This window comes from Oryzias melastigma, linkage group LG12 (genome assembly GCF_002922805.2).
Source record: "Oryzias melastigma strain HK-1 linkage group LG12, ASM292280v2, whole genome shotgun sequence".
NCBI lineage: Eukaryota > Metazoa > Chordata > Actinopteri > Beloniformes > Adrianichthyidae > Oryzias > Oryzias melastigma.
Window position 1 is genome coordinate 9,580,331 of NC_050523.1, and position 19,463 is coordinate 9,599,793.

The window sequence follows — 19,463 nt, forward strand, 5'->3', positions numbered from 1 at the left end:
GTAAAGGAACAAGGAGAGCCATGTCACTTTGTGCAAACCTCCATTCAGCCATCTGGCACTGTGATAATAGAGCTGGGGCAGGTGGGGGGGCAGGTGGGAGCTGGGAGAAAAAGCCCTCCCCCCCACCACCTCCCACTCCCCCAGCATGTGAAGTCACAGCAACCTACGGCTGACCTCCCGCTGAAAACGAGCCATTCTTTACATCAAATTGCATCCATCATATTGTCCTTGAGAGTGTGAGAATCTCAAGCATGAACATCATAACATTCGGGGCCAAAAGGCGTCGAATTCTCTCGAGAAGTGGGAGACTCAGTGGTACAGTGGGTGCCATTGTGTTGTCAACTTTACTGGGTTAAAGCGCCTCTGTTCCTGATGCCTCTTTAGACACTTCGCATTTCTGCCACGACACACGGAAAATCCAGATTGGTCAAACAGATTAGCAAACCTGAGACCAGCGGGGATTAACATGTCTACATATAATATGCTTCACATTTTTAAACACATTTTTGCCCTAATTATAGTGAGTTTCATATTTGAAGACCAGAAAAAAAATGATAAAACTTTCGTCCACATTAAATCTAGATTCAGATAAATGTTGTGTATTATTTATGGTTAAATGCTCATTGTAAACTTCTACGTTTAAATCCTGTGAACAGGAATACAACACAAATAGTCATCTTATTCAGAAGTACAAACGAGAAACAAACAATTCTGCTCCAAACGTTTGGCCCATGAAGCTTGACAGGTTTACGACAGCTCATAGCATAATCTAGCCATTCACAACTAAGAATTTGTACACACTGTATTTAGAAAGTGCTGCCAGCTGGACATTATTGATTTTATGACAGGACCCTGGAAATATGGCCCACCTGCCAGACTTTGGACATGCCTGATCTTCTAAAAACCTTTTGGCAGAGGCATGTCTAGTGTTAAAAATATAAAAATATTTTTATTGTTAAAAGCTTTAAACTTAAAAGAAAATTTTTTTTCTTTTGTTTTCTTTTTTTTTTTACCAAGAATCGCATGGGGGGAGGGGATGAATTTCTAAGCAATTTAATGTAACTTAAACAGACAAACTTCTGCTTTGTGAACATTTTTCCTCCTCTTCCTTGCTTTTTTCCATTAAAGCTGTCTTTAAAATCTTTCATCTTTATCTTTAAAATTTTAATGAAACACTAACAGCAGCAACAGCCCCCACCCCAACTAGCAGTGTGTCAGGGTAGGAGGGGCGCAGCACCAGGCAAAGTTAATGATTATGTTAAACTTTTGAGTTATACTATTTTAATTTTTTCTAATTTTTTTTTTATTTTTACACATAATGAGTGGCATGTCAAAATATATATATAAAAAATCTTAATATGTAATATTTGGGATTTGCGGACCCCCCTACTGCAGGTGGCTCCCTAGGCAGCCGCCTATGTCGCTTATGCCAAGGGCCGGCCCTGCTTACAGCAGGAAAATGAACACTTCCACAGCAGCATTGTTTTATAACTTTAAAAAGATCATGCCAAAACAACAAGTCATTACTTACACTTAAATGGAAACTTCTGTGCTTTAGGGCAGACCCATGTGAAGAAATAGATTTCTCTGGAACAATGTGACACAATTCACCCTCGAGGGTTAGCCCTTCAAAAAACTATTTCGGACAACCCAACCTCTTCAAATCCCCTACAATTGGAGGGGTAGGGAGAAGCCGGAGGGGTAGCGGAAGTATTTGGATTCGGCCTTATATTCATAATTCCAAAAATAAATAGCAACAACCACTAGAGGGCAATGTAGAAATGTGCATCAGTGTTTTCTACTGACAGAAACGCAGAAGAAGAAGCGCCGCCGTCTTACTTGGGGTGTGACGAATTGTTCCAAAGCAACAAAGAGGATAAAGAAATCAATAAACGTAGTGATTTAAAGTGACATAAAGAGTTTAGTTGACATTTTAGTATCAATGTGTAACGATAGCAGTAGTTTCTCTGATTTGCCGTTCAAGATGAAATATGCGTTCTTTTCCTGTATTTTGTTAAATACATTTCTCCCAAAAGACAACTTTTAGGTGAAAAATGTGGAATATAAATTGTGGTGTGAATGACTTTTTTGGCATTTATTGCGTAATCCTTCTATTGTGACAACAGGGGGAGTTGTGTTTTTTTTAAAAAAAACATTCATTTTACACATTTCAACATGTTTTTTAACAGCTGGACTCAAAAATAAAACCTGTCGAATCTTCCATTTTTCCTGCATTTTGTGGAGGTGGTTGGAGCAAACTCTGCTCATGTCACTCTACTTCAGACCTTTTTTTCCATTCTATCTTCTGTCCAGTGTATATCCGTCAGTGGTTTTATCTGCCAGAGTGGTTCGGTCCATTTATGAGTGGACACTTCCCTGGAAGTCTGAGAATAAAAGCATCCCAGAAGCTGAGTTGATCACAGTAATCTTTTCTGTGGGTGAATAATGAGACAGAAATGAGGAGCAGACACCCTGACTGTACCAGTTGTGTAAATTTCAGTGTAACTTGAAGTTGAGTCATAGTATCTGGACCTAAAATCCTTTTTCTTGAAATGTTTCACCATTTATCCAAGTAGTTTCTCAGACTGATAAAGTTACTTGGATGAGTGGTGAAACATTTCAGGGAAGAAGAATTTTAAGTAAAGATGCCATGACTCAACTTTAGGACAACTTCATAACCGAATAAGTGAGAATTTTGATAAAACCAGGTAGATAGTTTTAAGTGAGCCTCAGCACCGTACAAACTAAAAATAAACTTCCATATAATGAGTTTCAGAGAAAGACATATCCATAGCAGAGGTCCAGCAGCAGACAATCCAAGTGAAGAAATGCAAAGGTGGGATTCTAAAACCTGAGGCAACCCCAGTCTGAAACTAAATGCTATCTTTCCAGATGACAATATTCCCCCCATAGAGGGGTTTATCAGACCCTTCCTCCAAAATTTCATGTGGTGTTGGAGTAATTGGAATACTCACTGTCCGACTTGGAAATCGCTCATGAATATCATAAAAATAACATATTTTCAAACACTACATTAATGCAGAATAACTTGTGCTTAAACATAGGAGAGTTTATTTGTAGTGCGCCATCTGTGAGGAGACACCTGAATTACAGGGGAAAAAAAATAATAGGGGTAACCAAAATATTTAATTCCAATTGGCATTACAATCAAAATTAAAACTATTAGGATTAGTTTTAGGTAAAATAGTCAACTAGTTAAAGCTTTTTGATAAAAAACGTATTTAACCACTGTGAAGTACAACGCTTTGTCTCATTGTTTGTAGAAAAGTATATATTTATGAAGCACAAAATGAGGTCCGAATAAGTATCTGACACCAATTTGGTTTTTATACTTTTATTTAAACTTCTATTTCCAAAGAAAACTTTACCCCAAAAATGACACGTTTATTAAAAAATAATAAAAAGTTTCCCATGTGGAAATAATAGCGGTTCTTAATCCACTCCCACCATATATGAATAGATACAAAATGAAAATAAATAACACAAGTCTCTACTTTAACATGCAAATAAAATGACAATTGAATGCGGCAGCTGTAATTACACACAAAAGGTCGGATTTTCTTTCAGTCCCAGTCTACTCTCCTCAGCTTCCATTCAGGATGCTAATGACAAAGATTAGATGCAGTAAAAAGAAAAAAAAAATGGAAAAAAATAAATCAGTATGATTCAGGCTGCTAATATGATATAGAAATAGTGATTGTGTTTTTAATATGGGGCATAAAATAAAGAGATATACTGAAACTCCTGTATATTTCAATTCAACAGACAGCTTTCCTTTGGTGACCTGCTTTGACTTCAATCTCAGAAACATTTTATCAAACTTGCTGCATTCAGAACATTTCATGAAAAAAACACATATATTTTAATTTGCGTACAGCTACAGCAGAGTAAATACGAATTAATCTTTAAATGACCTTTGTTTTGAAATCGTACGGGGAAATATCTTTATTTCCAACCCTTGTCGGTGTCCTGAACCCATCGCCATGGCAAAAGTTGGTGGTAAACCTCGTCGTACTGCAGGATTGAAAGGAAGTAAATGTGCAGACGGCTGTGGAGGAAACTTCACAGTGTGGAAGCAGAGAATTTATTTGATACATGGGGGACAGAGGTTGTGCTGCATAAAAAGGAACGCCGTCCTGTACGAGGTCGAGGCACTTTCAAAAGGAAATGCTCACCCACACATGTCCCAAAAAACAAGCCCCCCCCACACACACACGCATCAGAATCCTTCCGGTTCTGAACGGAAACGAGGATGAAGCTTTTCAGCCGGAGTCCATGCTGAAGAGTTCGATGCCAGTCGGGATCCAGTGCAGGCCCACGCCAGAGTTGAAGACGAGGGACCAGACGTAAGGGACGAAGAAGTCCTCCGGCTGGTCTTCTTCCACGTACTTAAACTTGAGTTCGGGAAATTTCTGTACACAAAAGAGAAAAAGTGGTTGAAAACAAGATACAACATTTCAAAAAAAGAAAATTTGGTAAAATATAAATGGGTTTTGTCCATGATTGTGAGTTTACCTGCAAACCCAGCATTTTATGTTTTTACCTGGACAATGCACTGACATTGCAAACAGTCCAAAGAAAGAATTTCAAAACACCCTGAAGTGGAACAATGATAAGCAATCGCCCCAAATTTACACCAAGTCCAGTCCAGTAAGCACATGCTCCTGGTTTTAAGGCACAGAGAGACAGCTGCTGGAATCTTTAGCTCTGAATAAAAAAAACAAAAAACAAAAAACAAAAAAACTCTTTATGTCGAACAATACTCCAATGTTCTTTAATAAATGTTTTACAAAATACGATAAGAAGTGTTTTTGATGACTATGGATCGGTAACATTCTCGGACGTGGGGAGTGGGGTAAGACCCCCCACGTATTCGTGGATGTCTCCGGTCCCTAAACATCGCGGGTACGGGCGGAACACTGTGCACGTAAAAGAAGAAAAAGTTGGTATTTAAAATTAATTCTAACAAGCAGGTCATGAAACTCACAACCCTGAGAGTTTCTCCATCCATTCCAAACACTTAAGCTACATTCATAACAGGCATTTGACTGGCGTTCAAGAACACGCCACACGGGGGTCCTTGAATATTTCCATATCCTACAGTCAGAATAGGAGTGGTGCAAAATGTCAAATCTTGCTCCAGGTTTTTTTTTTTTTTTAGTTTTATTAGGTGAATACTGGAAAGAAGACCAGTGATGGAACTCGGTTTTTGGGTCTGGATGATTGTAACATGCTGGCCCATATAGGTGACTTTTAAACTTTAAATATTTAATTTGATTCATTTTTTAACTTAAAAGTGGCTCAACAAGGGTAATGAGGTTCACCTGCCAGGTGACTTCAGCTCTACCAAAGCCATACTGGCAGTGTCCAGACAGTAACCAGACCTGCTCTGACATTTGCTCCTTCAAACTAATATTCTATTGTGTCAAGATTGCAACATTTATGGAGCCAATAAACAACCTTCAAATTTGCCCATAAAAAGCAGTACGCCACATAATAATCAAGCTTTACTCGTTTAAAGTGGTTAAGAATCTTCTCTAATCCCTTTCCGAGCTCACCTAACCAGTTTGAATGAGTCAGTCTGAACGGAATATTTACAGCCGAATGCATCCGGTTTTTCTCACAGATTTCTCACACAGATGACAGAGGAAGGCTCGCCTATGCACCGAGCCATGCAAGAAAAGGAAGAGTCAGGGAAATGTTTGGACTCTTTTCAACAGTCTGCAGATTTAAAGATACTAAGATCGTCTGATAAAAATTAATGGAACACATTTTTTTTCCTTCCCAAATGTGCTGAAGGCAAACAAGTACATCAATCAGGCCAAACGGAGCATCTGCCAGCCCACCTACTGTAACAGCAGGGAGGCAGCAGAAGAGGGGCATCAATAATAGAAGGGTAACTCATTATATCCTCCTGTCTACACATGTGCACATACGCAGGCCGGTAATCAGTCGGCGGTGAAAGACGGCCGCGGTGGCCTTTATGCGATGGTCCCTATTGAGTCCTGACTGCCTCTATTCACAGCCGCACTATCGGTATCATAATGACACAGACAGAGGGACTTCGGGGTCACAGGCCATATGCCCGGCTACTGAGGCTGGACCACACACCGATGCCATTGTGAAGTCGAGACACAATGCAGGAGCTGTATTATCTGCCTGGTATTTGTGTGTAGGTGACTGGTCTCACAGCAGACCAGCTAATCGAATGTTCATACGACACTGATGGCGACAGTTGTTCAACTTGGACTTTGTTAGAGAAACTTTATCAATGTCAGCACATCAATGTAGGAGTTTTATATGAAATATATGGAATTATGTGAGTTTTTCTCGAGAAATTCCTTTAAACTTGACCTAATTATTCAAATAACTTGGATGGTTATCTAAACAACGTCTTAAAGATAAAGAAATGTGATGACAAACAGTCTGCACAACACACATCCTTTAACAACAAACTCCACTTTAGTGTGATTCTACCATTCAGCTGGCAGACATAGATTAAAAACAACAATGACGAAAGATGAGAAACACAAACATTTTCAAAACAATTCTACAAAAATAAAAGAGTGAAATTCTTCTAAAAGTAGTTTTTTTTATATAATTATGTACTAATAGAGAAAATGGCAACAAAAACATTTCAGATGAGGACCCAATGACATTTGTACAGTAAATATAATACCGATGCCAGAGCTCAGTTGACTTAGTCTAATCTGCAAATAGTAGGAAACATGAAAGCTGGAGTCATGTACGTAGAATCGGCCAACGACTATGTCCAAAGTTCACTAACACAGTTCTGACTTCCTGTGTACTCGCTTCCTGGCAAAGTTCACTCTGACAGCATGGCTCCATGGGGAGGCACAGAGCCCTCAAATGACCCTTCTCATAAAAAAACAGACACAAAACAATAATAAAATATAAAAAAAAATACTAAATGAGATGAGGATAGGGGAATAAAAAGTTACAAAAACAATGAAAGAAATAAAACTGCAGGAAATCAAGAGTTGTTAAAATTGTAAGTTTTCACGCTGATGAAAATGGTCTTATTGGAGTTTTTAACATGAGGCCGGCGCTCATGGTTCAAATCAATCGGACAAGTGTCTCAGTGGTAAAATGACGCTAGCATCATAGCTAACAAAGGCTAACGTATTAAGCGAATAATCCCTAGCAAAATGTTTATTAAAAATCCCAGAATTCCCTGGATTCAACGCCAATTGCACTCAACCACTGTTGCCCAACTTCGAAGTACACCGTAAAGTTGTTCAAGCCAGTAGATTTTATACGACAGAAGCCAATACAAGCCATGCTAACGCTAACACGATAACAACCGACCGTCACAGACTCAAAGATGGGCGGAGCTATGGAGCATGATAACGTGACACCTCTGAAATGACGTGAGACTTACAGCAGTTGACCAATCACAAAATTCAACTGTATATATCTCGTTTCAACCTGTAGGGGGCAGCACACAGACGGTTTAGACTATAATTTCAGGACTTTTATTTTACGATGTCAAAAATGTGGCAAGGACTCACAGTAGGCACTTTTAAAGCCCCATTTATAGAAGTCAACAGCCAAAAAGTTGATTTAGTGTTTGGTTACCCTATAAGCTCAAAGCTGCATCTCTGAGCATTTCTCTATTCAAATCTTTGTATACGAAAAAAAAAAAGAAACAGGATTTGAAGAAAAGCCTGTTTGTGCTTCATGCTCTCAGAAGCGGGGGAGGGGAAGAGGCGGGGTTACTTCGTGCCAACAGTCCCGCCCACAACTCGGAGGTAAATTTCTAATGAAATACTGCAGAAACTGTGTCCTAGAAAACAACAGTTGTAAAAGAAAGTAGGATAAAAACTACATAGTTATAATCATGGGAAAGTTTTGAAATTGATCCAAAGATGATCATAGTTTTTAGGGTTTTTTTTTTTGGGTGTGGGGGTGTAGTTTAAAGCTTTTTCTAATAAAAACTTTAAAAGGATTACACTCACATTTGACTAGACACTAAATGAGAAATCGGAAAAATGTTCTCTGATTTCACATTTTTCTTATAAAGTGGACAAAACCACCAGGGGATTTTTTTTCTTAAGAAAACTTGGATACAGACGCGTCTTACAGTGAAAAAACATCCCTTCCAGGCAGGGAATTAAGCATCTCTGATATCCCATAATTCATATTATTTTTTTCTACACTGAGGTTTCCTCTTTGTACATATCTGCTGTGACTCCCTGCTGGCGTTTCTTCCCCTCCCCTGTTTTCTTTTTTTCCCCTCAGCCTGTGCTGTCTGGGACCACTTGGCCTGGGCTCATATCAGTTAGTTATGGGTCCAGGCGAGTCAGCCCTCGCCCCTGAACACAGACTGACTGGCTGGCCTCATATCTCCACTCAGGACTCTGTGTTCCCTTTTCCTCCTCTGCACACTGCTGGGCTGTCAAAGCTCGTCCAGACAGAGAAGAATGTGGCAAGGGAGCAAATATGAACTTGGAACACGCAAACACATTTGCAAACAGGCACACGAGCACTGAAAGGCTATATTTCAAAATACTACCGTCAACATGCTGCTCTTTGATAAAGCTCTCAGTCTAAATAATCCTGTTTAAAATGCTGCACTGTTTGTAAACAGACGGTTTGCAACAGTAACAGCTGACCTCCATCCAACCATCACCACAGAGTAAATCCAACCAAAATGCTTTCAGGAAATGCTGTTTATGTTCACTTTTCCAATTTCCTGCAGTCATTCTGAAGTGGTCTCTGCAATATTTACAATGTATCAGAGGGGATTAACAGTTTTTGCTCTTATTATTCTTGTATAAACAAGGTAAATTCTGCCCTTTAAAAATATTCACACGGAAAAAAATAAGTTTTGCACTGGTTCAAAGTTTATTTAAAAACACAAACTGATCCAGTTTGATTTTCTTTTTCTGATATGATATATTTGGAGTGTTGTTCTGTCCAGATATCTTCTAATTGGTTTCAAAGCCTTGGTCAACTTTAAATTTTATATTTTTATGCACAGAAACAGATGAGAGGGAGGACTAAACAACCACAAAAGAAGTGGAGTTCTGAAATGCTTTACAGTTTTAAGGTAAATCTATTTACCCACATGAACACAGCAGAGCTCCAGAAAATGGTTAGCTAACCCAAGTGTAGAGAAAACATTAAAAGGGCTGTTTGTTATGAAACTAGTTCTTGATTCAAAGGGGTGCAGTAACAAACTATAACAATGGATATACACCCTTTAACACCAGAACTGTCGCAGGTTACAACAAACAAAAAAAAATCTATGGTACGATAAGTCTTCAACCATTTACACGCTCAAGATAAGCTGGATTCACACAGGAGGTCGCGCGTAAAATTCACGTTTGCTGCGCCCCCATATATATATATTATTATTATTTTAACATGTCTTTTGGAAGTTATCCTGAATATGAAAGGTAACTAAATTCAAGTTGTAAAAATGCTTGTAGATAAATGATGTTTTGTCTGGCTTTGAGCTGCTGTTAGCTTGACTTTCTTGAAGAGAGAAACGTGTTTTACGTGTTGAGAATCTTTTTCAAAGACATTCTGCATTAGTGCGGTTTGTTGCTCCAAGTCTACAGTTGCAAAACCAAACCAGTTCTGAATAACTGAAGAAATTGTTGCTGTTTTAGGAACAAGCTGCCATTTTAATGTCTGCGCATTGAGAGAAATGAGCAGGCTGACTTTAATCCGAAAAATGGAACCCCAAGAGAGCAGAGAGCTGGGAAAATAAAATCCCAATTTTTTCCCCAAAAAAAGGAAATTATTTGGGTGTAATCTTCTGTCAAAAATGAATTTTAAACTATATTAAAATAAAGCACAGTTTCCTTAATAAAGGAATTTATTACAATGAAGAGCTGTTTTTCAGCAGACCCCTGAACAGCAGAAAAACAAACAAAAGTATTTAAGCAACAATTTTGCCTATGACTTTTTTTTTTTTACAAAAACATCTCCAAATCTCCAAAAAAAAAAAACTATTAATGGGTTTCTGGTCATACAAATAAAGTGAATCCACTGCTCACTGAAAAAAAAAATTCTTTCGGTATATAGAGACAGCTCAAAACTTCTTTGAAGCCAAAATGAACATCGCAACTCATTTAGTTCATTTTTTTTGTCAAAACAGTGGTGACACTAATTTACTGTAAAAATACATACTGCAAATGTATATCAAGTTATTATATTTAAAACATATATTTTTTTTAAGATCCAAACATTTTTCCAAAATTTAGTTTCTAACTGTTAATATCTTGACAAGTCAATGTGCCTCAAAGTAGTTTGGGTCGGACCTGTGAAGACACAGGTACTGAACAACAGCTGGTCCCCCCTAAAACCCCCTCATAACCCATCACCTCTGCCCTTCCATGAGGAGCCAGAGAGTCTGTGGGCTATCTCTGCTCAATAAAGCAGATTTCAGCTGGATGGGATAATAATACATTCCACAGGCATTACCTCTGACAGTCACACAACGCTGCACACCCAAAAACAACACACAAGCAAAGAGAAAGAATCACAAAAGACACAGTTGGGTGACAAGGGTCACTCCTGGGGTATTTCCCATCTCCGGCAAATTATTTCTGTCAGCTGGGATCCAACATGCTCATCTTCTGATTTGTTTTAATGTTTTAAGTCTCAATACTACAGGCTTTGATTGTGTCCTAATGTTTTTTCACTTCAAGGATCTGTTTTATCCAAAAATAACAATAAAAAGTTGCAGCAGAACAGTTTTTCTGACGCATTTCATCTCCTCTCAACAGTTTTCTATATGATTTTTTTTTACACAAATGACTCACCAGGGTTGAAAAGTGTGTTTTTTATTTTAATTATTGATTCATTTTTAAAAGGAAAAAGCTGCAAAGTAAGACGCTGTTAACTAAGAAGAAAATAAAAAATCAAAATAAGCTCTACAAGTAACTTAAGATTTTGAGTTTACCTTTTATTAAATAGAATAATGATAAAATGTGAAATTTAAATTATGAACTTTTAATCATTACTGTGAATTTTTTCAAGCATTAGCTTTTTAGCAGTGTTTTTTCTGCTGAATTTTACACTGCTTTATAATCTTTGTGTAGTTAGTTGTGTTTTTCTATTGTAAAACACCAAAGAAAGTTAAGTTATGAAATGTTTCTGACACGTTTTCACCAACATCTATTAAAAAAAAATGTTTAAGAGTCAGAAATCTTGGTGAGTTTTTTGTCCACTTTAAATAATTACAAGTGGGGTAGGCTTTGAAATGAAGGAAATTTTTCCACAATCCGACGTAAAAAAAAGATACTGAAGAAAAATGACTGGACTGATTGAAGTGTAGAGATTATCGTCAGGCTGATGCGACATCCCGAGCAGTGTCAGCAGGTAGCACAGGTCAGTTCTCCCAGGAGATAACATGAAACTCACAGCCAAAAGTTCAGAGAGAGTGCAGACATTCCTTTAAAGAAACATGCCTTGGATAAGATTAACTTAAACTAGCAGTTTCTGTCTCCCATGCAGATAAAGAGTCTGGAAAACACATTTGTGCAGCCGAGTCTTGCTCCCTTATCAGGGCTCCAAAGCTTGCAGCTCCACTGCAGTGATCTTACACTGATGATGAAGATAGAGGGAGGACGGGGTTTATATGTTCTCCTACATGCTTGGGGCTTTAACCCTGTCAGGTTCTAGACTCTTGTATCTCTGCTGATATGAGTTGCACCTTAAGTGCATCTGTTAAAAAGCAACAAAGCTAAAAGGAATAATTATTGACAAAAAAGAAGAAAAAAACAAAAATTTGTGAAAACACGATGAGCAAAATGACAAACGTTTCCTCTAGTAGAAATTATTTTATTATGAAGTGATCTTAAAGGGATCATAACTTTTGGAGCTTTTAAGTGTATTATGCTGTTCATTCCTCACTATAAAGAACCCCAAATCGGTATTTTGATACGTTCACGCATTTCCGAGTAATCCTCTAAAAAAGCTAACAAAAATTACAGTTGGAAAAAGGGCTCATTTGTGACGTAGAAAACACACTGGGCGCTTCACCATGCTCCGAGCTCTTAGCAACCGGGAGACGAGGGGAAGAGGGGCGGGCTCGCTCCACCCATAATTCAAAGGCAAATTTCTAATGAACTCCTGCAGTAACTACAGTATGTCCTAGAACAGGGGTGTCAAACTCAATCGGACAAGGGGCCGAAATCCAAAACACACCTATTTAAAACATTTATTGAACAAACTAAAACTAATTTTTTAAAACTTTAAAACCGTAACTTTTTAACATAATAATGAACTAGATATATAGCATTACATGTGATAATGCTAGTGTGAGTGCTGTAAGCAGAATTTGGCTGCTGAAGATGCTGAAATTGATTGAATTCACTGAAGCTAAAAACTAAAAAACACTCAAGCTGATAGCCAGCTAAAATATTAGCTAAATGCCAAATTAGCCTAATAAAAAAAGAAAAAATAGGTTAGCCAAAACAACTAGAATGCAGCTGAAATATTAACTAAAATAGACTAAAAAATCTTAGTAAATGCTAAAATAGTCCAAAAAGCTAGCAGAATGCTAATTTTAAACTTTAAAAACGTTGCTTTTTAACAGAACAATGAATAATAAAAAGGCACAAATATTATTTCAGATTAAATTAACTTAAACCTAAAATAACTCAATATTTTACTCTCCGTAAAAATATGTTTTGTCAAAATTATACTAGTTAGAAATAAGCAGAAGATAACATCGGGCCATTAATAAAAATAAATGATCTGGAGGGCCGTATCTGGCCCTTGAGCCTCAACTTTGACACACGTATCCTAGAAGCAGACTTTTTTTTCTTTTTATTTTGGCTATAAATGGCATAGTCATAATTAAAAATACTACTGGGATCACTTTTGAAAGAACTAAAAAATAACAAATAAAAAAACTCTTCAAGAAGGCTGCATACTCTAGTCGGGTTTTCTCGTGCTTATACAGAAGCGTGGCATTTCTGTGGGCTAAGGGTCACTTCATCAGCTAAGCCCTCGTCCTTTCAATGCTCACATGCAATCCACATTATGATGAGTCTCATGTTGACTAATTAGGGTAATTGGTTGACAGGTCAGTGCCTTTCCAGTGAGTTGCACTCAGAGGCTACTGTGGTCCTTTCTGAGTCAAATCCACTTGAGCTCCATTGTTTCAAACAATTAAATAGGACCCATGAATGTAGAGAATAGCAGCTCTTCCTATACAATGCGGTTAAATGCGCTGAATGATATTGACTGGTTGATGCATGGCCTAAAAACACTGCTGTCAGACACGGCTGTTGTAGCAGCGCTGCTGTCCCTCTAACATCGATCTATCAAGCTGTGGTTGTCCTTTAAGTTTCAGTTTTCCGTTTGAATGCAACTACTATGATACAAGAGGAAACTGATGTTTCTGCTGCAAAATAACATCAGAAATGTGGGACTTTCATAGGAAAAGAGGGTAAAAATGTTTCTGAAAATAATAATATGAACGCCTAAGAGTTTTTCAGAGATATGAAAATGATTTAAGCGACACACGCATTCATCCATGTTGCTTCTGGGTGTTTCAGAGAAACAGCAATGACATCCCATTCGCGGCCAAAGTTGTACTGGTGTGACTAATCACACATAAAAATGATCAAATTGCTGCTAAATGGCAGCAATCAGAAGTCCTGGCTAATTTAATTACTCATGCAGTTGTTAGTTGCATCATCAGTGCATCAAATATGCATGTTTTTATACACTGGAGATTGTAATTAAAAAGGGATGTTTGTTGTGGAAATGGATCCTTCTCTAAAATTCAAACTTGTAAGTTCAGATATCATTAATTATTCAGTTTTCAATGAATTTTTTTCTTTGATTCTGAACACATTTCACCCCTGACATAAATTAAACTGTAAAATACTTGTGTTTTTTCAGTAACATTTTTGCAAAAACAAACAGAGATTAGATCCGAGCTCGGCCGCACACTGTTTGGCTACGAGAAACGATAAAGAAACAATACAGCCACATAGGCTTCTCAGATGAAACAATTACTGCACAACAGTAAGAACTCCCTGCTGAAATGAGGAATCCAAGTCTGTTTTTTACGTCTTCGCCTGACCGGTCCTCTCCTTGAACACCAATCCTCCCTTTTCTGAGTAATTCCCAGTTCATCGATAATTCCACAAAACATTCATCTCAAATATGGATTTTCAGATTGAGGGGCTGAGTAGCAGGATGAGCTCATAAGATGAAGAGGAGCACGACAAGGAGAGACAGCTGTTTATTTGAATGATGGAACCATCAGATGGTGAGGATTCTCCCGGAGGAGACATTGCCCCCGCTATTCTTCACCCAGTGGAACTGGGAAGCACTCAGATGGTTGGAGACTTGCTGCAAGGCTCAACAACACTTTTGAAACTTGCAGATGCAGCCTCGCTCTTCAGATGTCTAAACCTCGGTCACTGAAAAATGTACAAAGACGGAGAACATGCACACATGCTTTTGAGGCTGTATATACACACGTGTGTGTTAAAGGTGCAACACTCATGTTGAAGGACAAAGCAGGGTTATCCACATGACTTCATGTGTAATTCGGTGACTTTATGACCAGCCAACATTAGGGCTCCAAAGTGCAGAATGAGAGCGAACCAAAAAGAGCACTCAGACGCGTGGCCTTGTACAATTCCTCTTCCACATTGGCCTGCTAGACAAATGCCTTGCAGCCAGCCGTCAAGTACAGAACATGAAACACATGATGAAACATGCAATTAAGAGCTTCTATGCTGGTGAGGAGCCAAGCGTGGAGACATATTATATCGGTGATTAATGGGGGAGCACCGGGAGGGGAGGGGTTACGGAGAGATGGGTAACAAGGCATGATGGCAGATTTATGTCCACGCCCACCCCCTACTTGAGATCATGTGCCCATGACAAAGTGCCCCAAAGCATCCCATCTCCTTGAAACGACATTACATGTTCGCATGTAGCAGGCCGGCAGAGATGGAACGGCGATAAGCATTAATGCTAATGGAAGCTGGGTCTTGGCCTTTTCTCCCAAGCTCCACCCCTTCCTTCTGCCTTTTACCTGTCCATGTAAACTCTCTTCATCTTCAACGATCATGCAACCGTCGACAATCTTTACCATCTTTGACGATTTGCTGTGTGTTATCCTGTAGCAGGGGTCTGCAACCTTCACTTAAAGAGCAGTTCGGGTTGATTTCTCAATCCAGTAGGAGCGACAAAGTCTAACTTCACCCTTAGAATAATAAAACTTTGATTTATATTTATATTATTGTTACTATTAATACAAATATCAATCAACTATTGTTTTTTGGCATAAATAAAACAAAGAGTTTTTTTTGTTTTAAAATATGAAATAGTTTACAAGTTTTGACAGAGGTCCACATGACTTCCTTTCAAAATAAAAGCCACCCCGTGTCACATAGGATCATCTCAATGCAGCAAATGTAGGATTAGTTAGTGTAATGTCAGCAGTAATGTACAAAAAAATAGTTTATTTTATCATTTGTGGTGAATCTCTGCCAGAAAATTGCAAAAACTAATGCATCAAAATATTTCTTTTGCAGCCATATTACGCTTTGTAGGAGGAGGGAGGGTTCCAACTCCCATTAGAAAGAAATACTCATTGGTTTCTTTATCAAAAAGTGTTTTTGGTAAATGGCAGATAATTATGGCCCAAAGAGCTTCACAGTCACAGTTAGGTGTGCAGAGAAAAATCGATTTGGTGTGTATTGTTTGGGGATATGAATCAGTAAAATGCTGACAAGACAGCATTTAATTAAGAGTAGTAAATTAATTGTTTAATTTTGTGTCTTTGTTTTCCACCTAAACCCCTGACTGCTAGTTGGCATCACAGCACACCGAGTCTCTTTGAGCAGTTCTACACCACGACCAAAACAGCAACAAGATCACGAGAGAACCAGCTTGTGTTAAAAGTTCATTAAGCCTTGCAATTTTTGTTGTTATGACACATGTACTGCTTAGTTTTTACTTTGGATGGGTACCGAAAAGAGAAAATTTGTTCTGGTACAGTCTCAGGAAATATTGTGGAACATTTCGTATCGGGATACGTATCGTATCGCCAGAAGGACACAGAAAGACACTAAGGTACCAAGGTAGGAATCAAAGCTGCAATCTTCCGGTCAGATGTTGACCGCCCAACCGGTACACCACAAGGTTTTAAATTATAAATTTGACATCATTACAAACTATAAATTAAACTGAATCTGGCTCCAACAAAATCAGAGCTATTAAGTGACCCTTAACATGTTTTTTTTTAACCATAAGCCATACTTTAAATGGTTGAAAACCCATCTTAAAATCCTGTGTGCCACAAGTATAAATTCTGGCTGTGCTTAGTTACCTTTTTCAACTGATTTTCTGTGGTAAACGGTGCTCAAACATATGTCACAATGTTTTAGTTTGACTTTGTTAAGCTACCAAGTCCTGCTGTGTGATGGATTGTTAGAGTATTATACCCTTAATGCAAACCACTTTGGCTCTAAAATTACCAAAATGTAGCATCTACTTAAAAGGAAAAACATGTTTTTTGTCATAGCTGGAAATAAATGTAGGCTTAAAGGGGATAAGGGTACTGCAGTCAGGAGCTGGGTGAAGTGACATGTAATGTCTTCAGCTGTTTGTGAATGAGTTGAATGAAGTTTTAGTAGGTTTACTTTACAATGGGGAGGTTAAAGAACCACGTGTGGCTCCTGAGCCAAGTTGTTCTTCCTTAGAGATTTTTTAAAGGGTCTGGACTCTCAGAGTTGCCACAGATTCCATTACCTTCAGTCTGTCTTTAGGCAGGGCCTGAGCTCCTTTCATGATGACCTCCTGAACTCGCTCCACAGACAGGTCACTTCCAGCCTGCTCCAGACGCTGACTGAAGAATCCAATGACCTGAAAGCCAAACAGACAGGAAACTCACACACAAGCGTAATCTGTCTGATAGATTGTCAAAGTGCTTTTTATTTTCTGAACAAACAAAACGTGTCCAGGAAAACATTAATACAATATTCAATTGTGCAGTTCAAATCCTATTTAATATACTTCACTCGCTATAGTGAGAAATCTTGCACATGTGACACATTATAGACATACTAAATCTTTGCATGAAGTCATAACAAACATTAACTGAACAGCATCTCATGTTTAAACGACAGAATCCTGGTGCTTCAACAGACTGATGCTGCCTTTAATGGCATTGTAGGATCAATACCAGTTATTTATTTCAGGTAAATATGAGTTCTGCAATATTAAGCTCAGCTTATAAAAAAAATTAAAAAAAGAGTAGTGCACCTGTTAAAAAGCAACAGAAAAATGAAAACCTTTTTCCTGGAAATAACTGAAAGCTCATTATTTAAAAACAGGTTGTAGATGCTTTTAAAATCTGAAAAATGAGTTTGAATTAAAATGCATCTTTCCTAGTAACAGAAAACTTAGAATTTAATTTAGCTTTATATGCTGAAATATATATTTTTATTAGATTTTAGAACAATTTCATGATTATTTTAAAAAAATATAGTGTTTCTCCGCATTTCCGGGTTTCTTTATTTGCAGTTTCGCTGATTTTTTTTATCAGTCATATTCACAAAAACTCTGATAACTCGAGATGCTTGTATGAAATTTTTGCACTCGAAGGGGCTGAGGTGCAACTCCGCATAGCGGAGCCCCCTCCAGAGAGAAAATCAGCTACCCCTCCCCCCTCCATGGCCCTGCATGGAGAACTGGCATCAGCTGACTCAGAAGCAGCGGAAATAAAAATCCTGGTATGTTGAAGATAATTGCAGAGGATAATTATCATCAGGAGCAGGTGTTTATTATTTGATGAAGGAAGAAAAGCATGCACTCCTAGATTTAAGGCACAGAGAGAGAGAGTGACACTCCTAATGTGCGTTATAAAGAATGCTGTTGGTGTGTATCCGCAGGTGTCTCCGCGAATAAGGCGGGAATACTTCATACATACAATATATATATATATATATATGTATATATATATCTCATTTTGTAATACTGCATTTTAGAAATACTTTTTAAACATATTTTATATATATATTTTTTATATTTATCTTTACGCATTTAGGTGAAAAATTAGTAGGGACTTCAAAAAATGTTTCAAGTATGCATACTGTTTTTTTGTATTTTCTATTAAGTTCATTTACATAAAATAGCTGAATTTATTATTATTATAGCAGAAAACTCTTTGGGATACTTTAAAAAAAAAAAAACATTAACAGCAAACATAAAAAGATGAGGCTGCTAAAAATCTACAGGCTGTGTTTTTCCCTTTCTTTTATGGAACAAACGTGGGCTTAGAATCTTTAGCCCTGCACATGCTCAGTATGGTCATACAGAGTCAACATCTATAAAATGCAAATTTTTTTTCCATGAACATAGAGTATGGTACTACATAAAAGGGTAAAAAAGCCTCCCCGTGTACCAGATCTCCCTCTCCAACAGATTTTCTTTAGAATTATTTAATGCTTTGGAAAAAAGCCTAGGGGAGGCTGCAATAATTGAAGATTTCTAGCAAGCATGCCTCCCTCATACTTATGGATGGCCATGCATGCAGCAACCCCCATCCCATCCCATCTCCCCCCACCCTACACAGAACATGTCTTCAAGACAAGGCCTTATGACTTAAGGAGGCTGATTGATTCATTGATACCACTTTGTTTCAAAGGGCCCACCATGCCTTAGAATTCAGCTTCCATCTGTTCCCAGATATGACTGGAGGACACTGAAGGAAAATCTTTACAACATCGATTCTTGTAATAATTTCAGCCGATACCACAAGGCGCAGGCCTCCCTCGCCTCCTCATACTCAGAGTGACTGACCGTGTCGAGGTTCTGCATGATGTCCTGGAAGGACGGGTGCATCCTGAACTGCTCAAAGAGCTCCCTCTTGTAGAGCAGGGCGTACACCAGGTTGGGGTTGTGGTGCAGAGAGTTGCACAGACAAGAGTTAATGATTTCCAGCATCATGCGGATCACCTCCTCAATCACACTCAGATCCTGTGCCTGGGGAGAAGAGAGATGTAAAGGTTAATTGGTTTCCCACTACACTTGTTTCACTTGTTATGGTGCCTTTAAATGATCGTCTCCTGGTAGATTAGATCAGCAGGAAGGAAAACAGAGAGATTAAAAAAATGGCGGAGAATAAGGATGACCGTCAGTTTAAGTAAATCTTCGCTTTTTTTTTAAAGCTATATAAGTACGGTATTCCATAGATTTAAAAAAAATAATGAATGGGGGACTATAGAATTTGTTTCGCTTTTACAGAGTTGTAAGTATACCAGCTTTACATGTTTTAATTTTTTTTGGGGGCCAAGTAAAGTTGCAGATTTGGATTTGGAAATGTATATATAAATATTTTTAATAAAAAAAACAAAATTAAACAATCAACAGAAGTATAAATCTATACATCAAACGTAGTATAATTCATCATGACACTGATTGAAAAATAC

At 38.0% G+C, this 19,463-nt stretch overlaps 1 protein-coding gene across 2 annotated transcripts in view; it reads right to left on the reverse strand.

Annotated features, from left to right (window-relative positions):
* Positions 1–3,339: 3,339 nt before the first annotated feature.
* Positions 3,340–19,463, reverse strand: part of dym (dymeclin) — a 50,369-nt gene continuing 34,245 nt past the window's right edge. The window contains exons 15-17 of one of the 2 annotated variants that reach the window (XM_024299784.2): positions 18,835–19,017; positions 16,783–16,896; positions 3,340–4,433 (exon numbers count right to left, since the gene is read on the reverse strand). In XM_024299784.2, coding sequence (XP_024155552.1) covers positions 4,284–4,433; positions 16,783–16,896; positions 18,835–19,017 — 447 coding nt within the window. In that variant the 3' untranslated portion in view covers positions 3,340–4,283. Of the gene's footprint in view, positions 4,434–14,265; positions 14,439–16,782; positions 16,897–18,834; positions 19,018–19,463 lie in introns of those variants that run through there. The other variant, XM_024299785.2, reaches the window with a different exon arrangement.